Source organism: Sinocyclocheilus anshuiensis, unplaced genomic scaffold (genome assembly GCF_001515605.1).
Source record: "Sinocyclocheilus anshuiensis isolate Anshui unplaced genomic scaffold, SAMN03320099.WGS_v1.1 scaffold1145, whole genome shotgun sequence".
NCBI lineage: Eukaryota > Metazoa > Chordata > Actinopteri > Cypriniformes > Cyprinidae > Sinocyclocheilus > Sinocyclocheilus anshuiensis.
The window spans coordinates 175,415-187,260 of NW_015557118.1; the positions used below are offsets into that span (position 1 = coordinate 175,415).

General features: G+C 37.8%; 2 protein-coding genes and 1 non-coding gene across 5 annotated transcripts in view; 2 read left to right on the top strand and 1 right to left on the bottom strand.

Moving 5' to 3' along the window:
* Positions 1-2,779, top strand: part of glb1l (galactosidase, beta 1-like) — a 9,278-nt gene extending 6,499 nt beyond the window's left edge. Inside the window, exons 14-16 of the mRNA XM_016472814.1 lie at positions 1,695-1,826; positions 1,918-2,133; positions 2,229-2,779. Coding sequence (XP_016328300.1) covers positions 1,695-1,826; positions 1,918-2,133; positions 2,229-2,432 — 552 coding nt within the window. The 3' untranslated portion in view covers positions 2,433-2,779. The remainder of the gene's footprint in view (positions 1-1,694; positions 1,827-1,917; positions 2,134-2,228) is intronic.
* An 89-nt stretch (positions 2,780-2,868) lies between these two features.
* ankzf1 (ankyrin repeat and zinc finger peptidyl tRNA hydrolase 1) lies at positions 2,869-9,126 on the bottom strand. Of its 3 annotated transcripts, none has more exons than XM_016472813.1 (16): positions 9,020-9,126; positions 8,581-8,746; positions 8,395-8,489; positions 7,573-7,675; positions 7,271-7,464; positions 6,662-6,768; positions 6,401-6,554; positions 6,073-6,295; positions 5,886-5,984; positions 5,643-5,792; positions 5,400-5,552; positions 4,684-4,960; positions 4,469-4,580; positions 3,886-4,053; positions 3,724-3,794; positions 2,869-3,602 (listed from the first exon to the last, which is right to left on the bottom strand). In XM_016472813.1, exons 2-16 carry the CDS (start codon positions 8,711-8,713, stop codon positions 3,479-3,481), a joined length of 2,163 nt encoding a protein of 720 aa, XP_016328299.1. In that variant the 5' UTR covers positions 8,714-8,746; positions 9,020-9,126; the 3' UTR covers positions 2,869-3,478. The 3 variants fall into 3 exon arrangements, with proteins under 3 accessions (XP_016328299.1, XP_016328298.1, XP_016328297.1); XM_016472812.1 differs by having other exon boundaries at positions 4,684-4,957; positions 5,643-5,801; positions 9,020-9,125; XM_016472811.1 differs by having other exon boundaries at positions 5,643-5,801; positions 9,020-9,125.
* Positions 9,127-11,760: 2,634 nt separating this feature from the next.
* Positions 11,761-11,833, top strand: trnak-uuu (transfer RNA lysine (anticodon UUU)). Its single transcript has one exon. It is a non-coding gene; the product is annotated as a tRNA-Lys (tRNA).
* The last annotated feature ends 13 nt before the right edge of the window (positions 11,834-11,846 follow it).

Sequence of the window (11,846 nt, forward strand, 5' to 3'; positions counted from 1 at the left end):
GTGCTGTGATTGGTTAGCTGGGCCAGTGTGTGTTGTGATTGGTTAGCTGGGCCAGTGTGTGCTGTGATTGCTTAGTGTGTGTTGTGATTGGTTAGCTGGGCCAGTGTGTGCTGTGATTGCTTAGTGTGTGTTGTGATTGGTTAGCTGGGCCAGTGTGTGCTGTGATTGCTTAGTGTGTGTTGTGATTGGTTAGCTGGGCCAGTGTGTGCTGTGATTGCTTAGTGTGTGCTGTGATTGGTTAGCTGGGCCAGTGTGTGCTGTGATTGGTTAGCTGGGCCAGTGTGTGCTGTGATTGGTTAGCTGGGCCAGTGTGTGCTGTGATTGGTTAGCTGGGCCAGTGTGTGCTGTGATTGGTTAGCTGGGCCAGTGTGTGCTGTGATTGGTTAGCTGGGCCAGTGTGTGCTGTGATTGGTTAGCTGGGCCAGTGTGTGCTGTGATTGGTTAGCTGGGCCAGTGTGTGCTGTGATTGGTTAGCTGGGCCAGTGTGTGCTGTGATTGGTTAGCTGGGCCAGTGTGTGTTGTGATTGGCTCCACTCGGCGCCTGGTCGGGAAATGTCATGCCCCTTACCATAGCCGCCTGCGAGCTTCAGTGTAAATATTGCATCAATATCAAATAAATTTGAGCACGATTTAAACCCGGATGATTGTAACCACTCTAAGTTCGTATGCCTTGGGAAAACTAGCATGTCTCTGACACAGTGATAACACTCGTTGCCTTCTCTAGTGCAGCTCAACCAGGTCTCATCCCATTCGTCGATATTTGTGATATCACAAATCCCGGAAAATATGCGTTGTAGTCCAAACGAGTCGTTCGTTGTAGTTCTTGAAAAGTGATTTCTGTTAAATAAAATATCTCCTTTTGAAGTGGACTTTGAGCTTTGTAACTTTGCAGATCTTTTTTATGCTCAAACAGTAACATTACAGACTAACTAAAGTTGAAAAAGTGAAAAAGCATAATAGGACCCCTTTAATATTAATTAAATTAATAATAGCTTAATATTAAAAAAAAAAAAAGTGTTATTTTAATGTATTTTAGTGTATTGAATCGAATTAAATCTATCATGTTAATTTTTTGTTTTTAATAATATATTTTGGTTTTCATTATAATTTATTTATTTATTTTTTACTTTTTGTTTTTAACACAGTCTATATAATTTGTATTAATTTTATTTCAGTTGTATTTATTTTAGTACATCAAGTTAAACAAAAATGTAGAAACTGTTTTGGCAACTAGGTGAAAAAAGTTTTTTAATATTTTATTTCAATGAATGTTTAAGTATGTTTTCATGGGTTTAGTTAACTATAATAACCCTTTTTTATACATAGGTACAAATATTAAATAAAAGTATATCATGTCTTCATACCTCATACTCTTATAATGTACGCAACTCACATTCAACTGATATCCTGTGCTCAGGAAGCAGTGAACACTGCATTGGGACCCTGCCAATTAGAACACAGCTACTGAGTGCACCCTCAAGACAAAATAAAAAATTTTCACAAAACCAAACTGCTGATCACTTCAGTTTACATAATCAAATGGAGAAAGATTAACCAATACGCTGACTGAGATATATTAATGTTTAACTGTTTATTTAGGGCCTACACTTAAATCTCATCTTAACCATGGTTTTGTTTTAAAGGCAGATGTTTGGCAGAAAAGATGGTTTAGATTGAAACTTGTCTGTGAGCAGGTGTACCAGGGGCTTATGGAGAGGGACACTGCACTGGTGATGAACGTTACAGGACAACAAGGGGATCAGTTGGACATACTCGTGGAGAACATGGGCAGGGTCAATTTTGGCAGTTATATCAATGATAAAAAGGCAAGTTAACGAAATATGGCAAGATTAGCTAATATTCCCTAAACCAACTGAGAAAATTCTATTAATAAAGTATATAAAACCCCTTTTTCAGGGTCTCTTGGGTAACCTCATTTTGGGCAATGACGTGCTCACTGATTGGTCAATCTATCCACTGGACATTGACACTGCCGTAGCCAATGGCTGGCTGCAAGCGGCTCACTCAGGGTCAGCGATGGAAGCAGGAGACGGACCAATGATCTACTCAGGAACCTTGAAGTCTACAGGCCTCGCATGGGACACTTTTGTAAAACTTAATGGATGGACTAAGGTAAGGTGTATTTTTTGTATTATGAAGAATATCTAGTATTTGTTATCTTGAGTAACTACATGGCAGTGTTGTGTAATTCTGTTTTTCTCTTTTAGGGTCAGGTGTGGGTAAATGAGGTGAACCTGGGAAGGTATTGGCCCCAGAGGGGCCCCCAACAGACGCTCTATGTCCCTGGACCTTTTCTTAGTGCCACTCAGCCAAACAACATCACAGTGCTGGAGCTGGAAAGAGCTCCTTCACACAGAAGAATCCTGTTTATGGACCGGCCTCAGCTGAACAACACTGGACAGAAGACATGATCATATACTCTAACAGTGATAACCAGTTTCAGTATAGCTCCATCATCTCTGCTCAAATCTATCAAGTATAACAGAGAAATACAGCCATTATAATGCATAACACTGTAATTTTTGCCACATTTGCCCAATTTACTGGTCAGTTTATTTCTTTAGAAATGGTAAAAATGCTAAAGTTTTTCCACACCAAGGTGCTGAGGTTAATTTTCGTACTCTGACAAATCTAAGAAGTCAAGACCTTGATGTGCATTAAAGTTTATCTGCTTTAAAAGAAGATGATTTAAATCTCAGTGTCATAACTCCATATTCAACGTTTTTGAGGGGGACAGTCATGATGTAAAATATCTGGAATAATATAAATGCATCTAGTCACTTGGAAATAAATTAAGCAATAAGTAATAAATGAATAATAGATATAAAAAAAACAGTGATCCTTGACTTAATTTCAGTGACTGTAGCATTCTGTGCTGTCAATCATATACCTTTTTTCTTTATCATAAATCATGCTAGTTTGGAAACAGTATTACACCAAAAGAATCATATCAATGATGATTTCAACTGTATTTGTACAATCTAAAACTGCAGCAGCTGCCAAACAATGTAAAAGAATAAACTTCAACAACATTTTTACCAAAAATGTGTGAGTTTTACATTGTAAAACATAAAACACGCCATGATTTTACTTTACAGTTCTGAATTAACTATGACTTATAATGAGCTATTATCTCATGAAGATGTAGAACTTTTTTTGAAACACAGTGGTTGGTCTGTGTCCTGATTTGAGTTGAAAAGTAATACAATATCAGAGTAGCCATGTTAAATTACAGATATTCAAGATTTCTGTGAATCAATCTTATTAATCATTCTCTTCTCTGATTTCAGGTAATCTATCATAGTCTTGTCATTTCAAAGATAACTGTGAAATCCTTGATATGTTTCTTGTAAAATCCAGTCAACTCCCAGATCATGTAAAATGAAATATGTCCACAATATGGCACCACACCTTCACGTCCTCTAATGCTGTGTGGTAGGATGTGAGAGGTGAGAGGTCAGGGCCGGGCTGCTGCATTGGCTTTGCGGTGGGCTTGGACACAGCGAGGCGAACAGAAAGAGTAGTCCAGATATTCAAAAGGAATCTTCCCCAGTAATGACTCTCCACACTGAAAGCATCTCCTTTAAAAACATTTTTATGCTAGCTATTACAAAACTTATTTTTGGATGAAATTTAATGATGACTTGCATAAAGGACAGATATTTCTCCATAGAGATATTATTAAATAATAAAAGGTAATACCTGATGGTAGTGAGTGATACTCCAGTTGTGGCCATATGTTCAGCCAATCTCCTCTCCGCAGCCAGAGCTCGCTGTGTGACATCAGAAATATGACATAATCGGCCAATCACAATAGGTCATCCACATGAGAACTACAACACGAGGAAGAAATTAAGTAGTCACCTTCTCTCTGTCACTAAGAGCTATGAACCTCCTCTTTTCCTCCTCTTCTTGCTGCTTCTTAAGTTTCTCTTCTTTTTGCTCTTTCTCTCTCTGTTTCCGTGCTGCTTTTTGGGCTTTCTTCTTCTCTGCCTTTTTGGACTCAATTTCTTCAGTCAGTGGTCCAGGCACCTTAAACATATTAAAGCAAAGAAAATACAGGAATAAGTGATAGATTTATTACTTTGGGTTGCAAAGACAAGGCAGCTGTACATACAAAAGTAAAAAAAAAAAAAAATTAAACCTGGTATTTTTTTTTTTATATATTTTAAAAATGTTATGAAAATATGTTATATACAATAATAACATGTCATAAATAAATTATTAAACCTTTGTATATAGTGCAGGTCTGAGACCACTAGTTTTATCTTCATTATCTCATTATTATCTCTAAGTAAAAACATTTTACAATCGTCTTTAATATGTATTAAAATCTAATTTGTTTTAAAGTGAAAATTAGGATCATTTTTATTTGTGGTCTCTAAGCAAATGAAGATTTTGTTACTATTTGTGGTGTTGCTAGTCATCATAATGTAGATTTGTCTACCTGTGCTTTAGTGTAGTCATACTTATGAGGGTGTTCAGCCATGTATTTTCTAAATGTGTCGCGGGTATCTTTTTCAGGAGCAACGCCATATGGAGTCTGTCCTTTCTTATCCCTAAAAAAGACATTGACCACTATTTAGAACCGAACAACCCATCCAGCCACATGAAAACCTGCTGCTGCTAATTGATTATTAGAATGATTCTGTATGTGCATACTTGTTAGCTGGATCACTCCCTTCATCCATTAACAGTCTGATGACTGATTTCTGTCCAGCTGCTGATGCCACATGCAGTAAAGTAAAGCCTGCTGAGTCTATGGGCTTGTTGAGAAGACATGACACCCTAGAGGTGGTGTTCTTCTCTTCTCTATCCTTTTCCTCTTCCTGGTCCTCTGGTAGTTGCAGGAGGGTGAGTAATGATTGGATGTCCCCCGTTTTACAGGCGGTGTAGAGAGCGTCCCTTAAACTATATTCCCAAGACTCATCCACTTTTTCTGAAAAGATATATTGAAAAAAAAATATATACAATTTAAAATAACTGGTATTTGAATATATTTTAAAGTGTAACTTATTCCTTGGATGTCAAAGTTGAATTTTCTCTAGTCTTCAGTATCACATGATCTTTCAGAAATTATTCTAATATACTGATTTGGTGCTCATGAAACATTTCATAATATTATTAACGTTGAAAAAATAACAGAATTTTTTGGAATACCTTTTATAACATTATAAAGGCTTCACTGTCACATTTGATTGACTTAATGCATCCTTTCTGAATAAAAATATGAATTTCTTTCTTCCAAGAAAAAAAAACCTTTTTTTTTTATATTTTGTTAGTGCATATGACCCTTCAGAATTATTTGGACCGTGTTGCTGTTGCAGGCTTTGCAGCAAACTGTGAGTGGACTGTTGGCTCCAACATCAGTGTTTTACCTTCTTCTGGCTGACGTTTTTTGCCTTTCGGTTTCCTCCTGCTCTTTGACTTTCTCTGCGTCTCTTTAGAGTCATCTTCACCTTCCAGTTCACCTTCTTCCAGTAGTTTATCATCTACCTTTTCTTCAGTTATTATTTCTCTGTTGCTCGAATCTGAAGACACAAGAAAAACAAGATGTATTTTAATAATCTTCTCTTATCTTTACTAAAAGCATTTTACTTTTCTTCTGTAAAGGTCTTTACCTTCTCTCTTCTCTTTCCGTTTCCTCCTTTTCTTCTTATTAAGCTGCACCTCATGTTCTCTGAGGTCCAGAGTTCCCAGTGTCTCCTCCACTGTCTCTAGCATTCCTGAGTCTTCCTCCCCTGAACTTTCTTCTTTACCCTCTTCTCCATCTGTAGGCACTGACCACAAAACAGCCCTTTAATAAGTTAATAAGATATTTTCAGAAGCACAGTACGTAAGACACAGTCAGGGTTCAGACGCACCATTGATGTTTGGGACTGGATGACTAACAGGTTTAGGAGTTTTCTTCTTCCACACTCTCTTTGAAAGACTGAAAATACTGGAGATTTCAGTGTCCTTTTCTGGAATGTAACAGACGATCATATTAAAGGAAAGAAATTAACATATATAAAATACATATATATTACATGGCAGCAAATCTCAACTTACGATAAACGTGTAGAGTTGAAAGGAGATCAAAAACGTGCTGTATTTCTCTAAATGTTGCTCTACGGGTGGCAAAAGGAAGTACCCGGACTCTCTGATCTTTTTTGTCCAGTGGTGCTCCACGACCTCCAAGAAATATGGTCTTATTGTAACTCGGTGCTCGCAGGAAGATGGCACTTGCCTCCTTCAAATACTCAGCCCAGCTTTCTAGAAGATCGTGAATATCCTGGTTAAAAAAGGGCGTATACATCAATAACAATTCCAAACTTATAAATTCTATGCAGGTTAGTGTTATTCAACTTTTTATATATAACAAAGGGTTGAAATTGACCTTGTGCAGCGCTGCCTCGTTGTAACGTCTGAGGGCTGCCCCTGCAGATTTAGGAGCGTGGCTGCGGTTCTGAGAGTCCCTCAGTCCCTGTGCGGTCCCTCGCTTCGCTCTCACCGTGTACCGATGAAACGTCTTATGCTGCACAATCTCTTTTCTATGTGTTAGATGAATCAATTAGGGAATAGCATTTACTTACCTAATTATTAAGCAATTAATTCCAATATTTGTGGTTATAGACAAACTTCTGAACTTTTCACTGACCCCTTAAAAACCGCTCCAGCAAAGTGTCCACCGCCAGTCATCAGAATGACCCAAACAGTGTTATTTGATATTTTCAGTAAAGAGGAAACCAAGTCTTCTTCATTGTCCTGAGTTTGAATATGACAACAGAATCAGATGAGACTGAAAGAAAAAAGTGCTGCAGGAACGACTCCTAAAACCTGGAAATGACTTAGCATTTTTGAACTTCTGGTTCTATCGTCCTAAAGTCAGTGAGTCTTTTGGCCGTGTTTTAGTTTAACTGCCTTAAATAAGGTCTGTATGCTTAACACAAGCTCAAGATGTTTTCCCATCTCATTCTATGATACTCAATTGTGGTTTTTGAAGCTTTTCCGTGTCTTGAAAAAGGTGGTTGCTGCTAACAAGTAGCTAAATAGGACTAAAGAGGCATTAAATATCACACCAAACAGGAAAACCCAGCTTAAGGTCCTATTCTGATCCTGTCCTCTTCTGTCCTATTTCTACGAAACTGCTTCAAACAATAAAATGCCTCTGAAAATAATCTGTTGAGTGGGGATTCTTCTTAGCCAATGCTCTTGTCAATTAGGCACAGACTAACAAATCTGAGAAATGATGGATAGATTTACTCACCTTTTTGTTTTGCAGAACACAGCGATACAATGACAGGAACTGTCCCTGCATGTTTTGAAAGACTGCTTTGGTAGAATGTCGACATGTGGACTGATCTGTGTCCAGAGCACTGTCTGTCTCTTCAGGGCCCACTTCATCTCCAAGATCCCCATCCTCACTGTCTGAGTCTGAACCCGAAATGCTTGAAATGTCACCTGTTAACAGGAAGGCAGACAGGAAGATTACGCAAAAATCACACTTATGCAAACTGGATGGCATAAAACGGTTCGTCAGTAAAGTCATATGAGCATACATGACTCTACCTGTGCCAGTCTTCTTCTCAAACTCCTCCACGGTGACCACTGATCTTCCTTCCAGCCGCTGTCTCAGGTTGAAGCGGTGCCAGTCAAGTTTGTAATGCTCCATCTGATAAAAGACTGGGACTGCATTAACATACAGATTACATTTCTTTCTATCCCTCATACACAGCTATAACATGACTTCAGAAGACCAGCACAGTAGTAGTTTGTCATTTCCCATGTCATTCCAAACTTGTATGAAAGAAAATCATACGAGTTTGGAATGACATGAGGGTTGGGAAAATTTGTGACCATTCGCGATTCAGTATGCAAATAAATGTCTAAAAGGTATATGCTTTTGTTGAAGCTATCAGTGTGCATACCTTATTTTTGAAATAATCATATTTGAATAGCAACAACAATATGAAACAAATATGATATCTTTGTGATTATACCACTGATCTATATATTATAGATCAGTGGATCATACCCTTTTCTTGCCATATTAAAGCTGTTAAGTACACAGTCTTCTGTCTATTTTCAAATACCTTCATATTTTAAATCAAAGTTTGTATAATGCTGCAATTCACATCTTAGCTGGTTGGTTTGGTTCATGGCTTATAACTCTAACAACTTATAACTTAAACACTTTTTAAAAATTCATATTAGATAAATTAATGGTGAAAAATACGTACTGGGCCAAGCTGTGGAAGAAGTAGTCAGGCATTAGCACAGTTTATACAAGAAACTACTTGAACTGCAGACATTTAACACATAGGGTTAAAGGTTTTACTACAAAAGCATACTTTAATTGATCGTATCAGCACTGTAATCAATTACTCATACCTGCTCCTCTCGACTCTCAAAATGACACCGACAGGCCGAGCAGAACATCTTGTCGGACACCTCAACGGCGGATGCAGTTTTCATTGAGCCAACATCTGTCAGGGTTATGAAGAGTGTGCTATAAACACCCGATCAGCAGCCGTGTGCGATCTCATTGGAGCAGTCAGTCTGGCTCTCTTAACTTACCCTCACTGGACGTGTTAGCAGAGAGCAGGGGAGGTTCAGGATGACCCAGCAGTCCAGACACCTCTCTAAGCCCAGCGGTCACCGTCTCATCCGCACACAGCGAAAACACACACCGCTGCTCCGCAGAAGCCATGACTCCGTCGACAACATAAACCAGCGCTATCACCTAGACACACGAGTACAGCGGGAGAAGAGTGGCACACCGTGAGTTTTACACACGGAAGAACAAAAATGTGAACTTTACTCAAATACACTAAACATTCAGTATCGGGACTGTCGGTAAACCAAAGCAATGTCCATATTTTTCTCAATCGGACAGCTGCTTCCCTACAAGAGTAACGCCTGATTCAGCACGTGCATTGCAAAGATACAATGCTGTGCTAACGCTATAATTCAGCTCACTTAACTATCAGTGATCACTGTTAATGTATATATTTACCTTTTTGGCAAAAGCATCGGTCCCTTATGGTTTTAATTTATATGTTCACTCCGCGTAAGCTGAAATGAATCATATTACATTACACACGTGTTTGTGCTCTACGGTGGCCGACAAGTGTCCTAAAACTACAGCGCGATGTTGTTCTGTTGCCAAGACTCTTGATGCCAAAGACTTCCAAACATGATGTATCCTTGTAATTGTATCCCTTTTTCTTAAAATATATATATATTTTCATGTAAATAACTGTGTGAGAAAAAACAGTGTTTATTTTAAAGACAGCATTAATTGTCAATTGAACAAAAGCCAAAAGAAACAGTCATCTATTATCTGTGGAATATTTATTAAATTGGCAGCATAACTTTTTCTATCCACCATTAGAGTTAAGTTAGATGTATTCAGTTTTCAAATGTATTTGCATATGGTTCTTCACGCATAAAAAATACTATCCCAAAGTTTTACAGAAGAAAGAAATTACATAACACCATGAGTGTGTTTAGAAATTTAGGCTATTTTTTTATTTTTATGATGCCTTTAACATTTTTTTTTACATTATCTTTGAATTTCACCCTGGAGGAGTGCCTCCAGGTTAAAGTTTGACAACTTAAGCACATCTGTTTGAGTTTATCATTGCCAGAGGTCAGTCTTTTGAATCTTTACACTTTATTCAGTATAGTGACTACCAATGAACCTCCAATGAACATTTCAACTGTTGTATCAAATAAAAAATACACAAAAATCACCATATTTTCCATGTTTATTGCAGCTTAGTTGTACTAAATATAAAAATAAAATAAAAGTAGCATTTTTTGATGTTGTGATCACTTCCGTGTTCCCCTTTTTCTCACTGGCTTTTCTGTAGACTTACTCTGGCTGGATGAGCCTGGTTTAACTGGATTCTCACCCTGTGAAACTGCGAATTGAGACCAGTTGAATATCAAACAGCATTATTCTGCATGGCCAGTACCTAGACTGCAAAACTGTAGCTAGAGGTTATTGCTGTACCTTCCTCTGAGTTTGCAGAAGCATCCACCAGTGCTTTCCTCAGCTGCTCACGTTTGAGCTTCAGATCACACTCCTGCTCCAGCAGGCTGCTTTCCTCCTCCTGCAAACTTCTCAGAAGAGCTTGCTTCGACTCGATGGTACTGTAACAAAATAGCGTTGAAAATTCCATGCTTTAATTATTAAATAAAAGAATTATAACAAACTCCCAGTTTAAAATACAATATGGGCAAAGTCTTTATCTAAATTCTTGGAAACGGATGAAAATTAAATCTCCAGAACTGTCATTTTCACCATTCAGGATAGGTCCGTGTGTATCATCCGATCATTTGTTTTTTGGTTTAATATTGAAAGAAGAAAGTAAATGAGAAAACGACTCCTTTTACAATCGTACAAAATCGTATATAGTGATTTTGTTGGGTTTAATTATTCAGTAGAATATCTAAAGCCACAAATTAGATTCTAGGAAAAACAAGCAATAAGACAACATATTTTGGTAGGATAGAACCACAGACGGGTGGTAGTTTATCTGCATAGTCATACCTAGATAAAGTTAATTCTTCTAGCTGGTTGGCAAGGCTTTTCTTCTCCTGCATCAGAGTGTCCAGTTCAAGCAATGCATTCCACAGGCCTTCATCCATCTGGACCATCATCATCATCCTCCGGTCCATCTCCTCTCTGCTACAATAATATGAATAGAAGCTGTTATCTGCAATAGAAAGGCCACCTAAAACCCTGATGCATGTAGCTAAAAAATTACATTATTATTTTTTATTTTATAAGTTGTTTTGTAGGCTACGTTATTAAACTTTGATTTTTTTATTTATTTTTTTAGTTCCTGAGGTAAAATGATGGCATCCAATGATTTCCCTACTACGTTTACGTCAAAGTAACTCGTACATGCTGAATCTTCATTTCAGACAGATAATAATGGTATAAGTATTAATTACCATTTGTTAACATCTTTGTTTACTTGCTCCACCTCGTCTTTAGTAAGCTGTAGTTCAGTTTTGGCATCCTTGAGTTGTTTTGACAAATCCTGACAGCGAAAAAACAAAGCGTGAGTCAGTCAAACTCATATGAAGCTTAGCATATTTGGTTTGCTAATGTTTGGCCGCGAGTCTCACCTGTATTTCTTTATCGTCCTGAAAGGTGATGTTTAAAGAGTTTTGTGGGGTCTCCATAACGGTAAAGCAAAACGACTTCTTGTACACAGACCGACTTTACTGTTTGATGAGCAAAAGACACCTCTACATCGCACAAACTGCAGTTCATTAAATGACCGAGAGAACAATCTGATTGGATGACGTTTAAACTAAGCGGCTGTGAATTACTATAAACACAAAATGGCTCCACATAGTTTTATTTTATATTGGATACTCTACATCGCACAAACTGCAGTTCATTAAATGACCGAGAGAACAATCTGATTGGATGACGTTCAAACTAAGCGGCTGTGAATTACTATAAACACAAAATGGCTCCACATAGTTTTATTTTATATTGGATTCTACATATTTTCTGTTGAATTAAAACTAAACATGATGTTATTTACCAGACTGATACAAGTAAATAACGGATCATAAGAATGATAGCAATGCGGAAAACATGCAAACATGAACAATAATTGAAACGGCCTCCGTTTATGGTGAAATGTCTGAATCAACTTTTAACTTCATAGAATGTTGCAAAAAATTCACAGCGAACTTTTTTCATCTCCGCCTGAATCTGTGTAGTCAAGAGCCCGGATAGCTCAGTCGGTAGAGCATCAGACTTTTAATCTGAGGGTCCAGGGTTCAAGTCCCTGTTCGGGCGAAAACCTTTTATG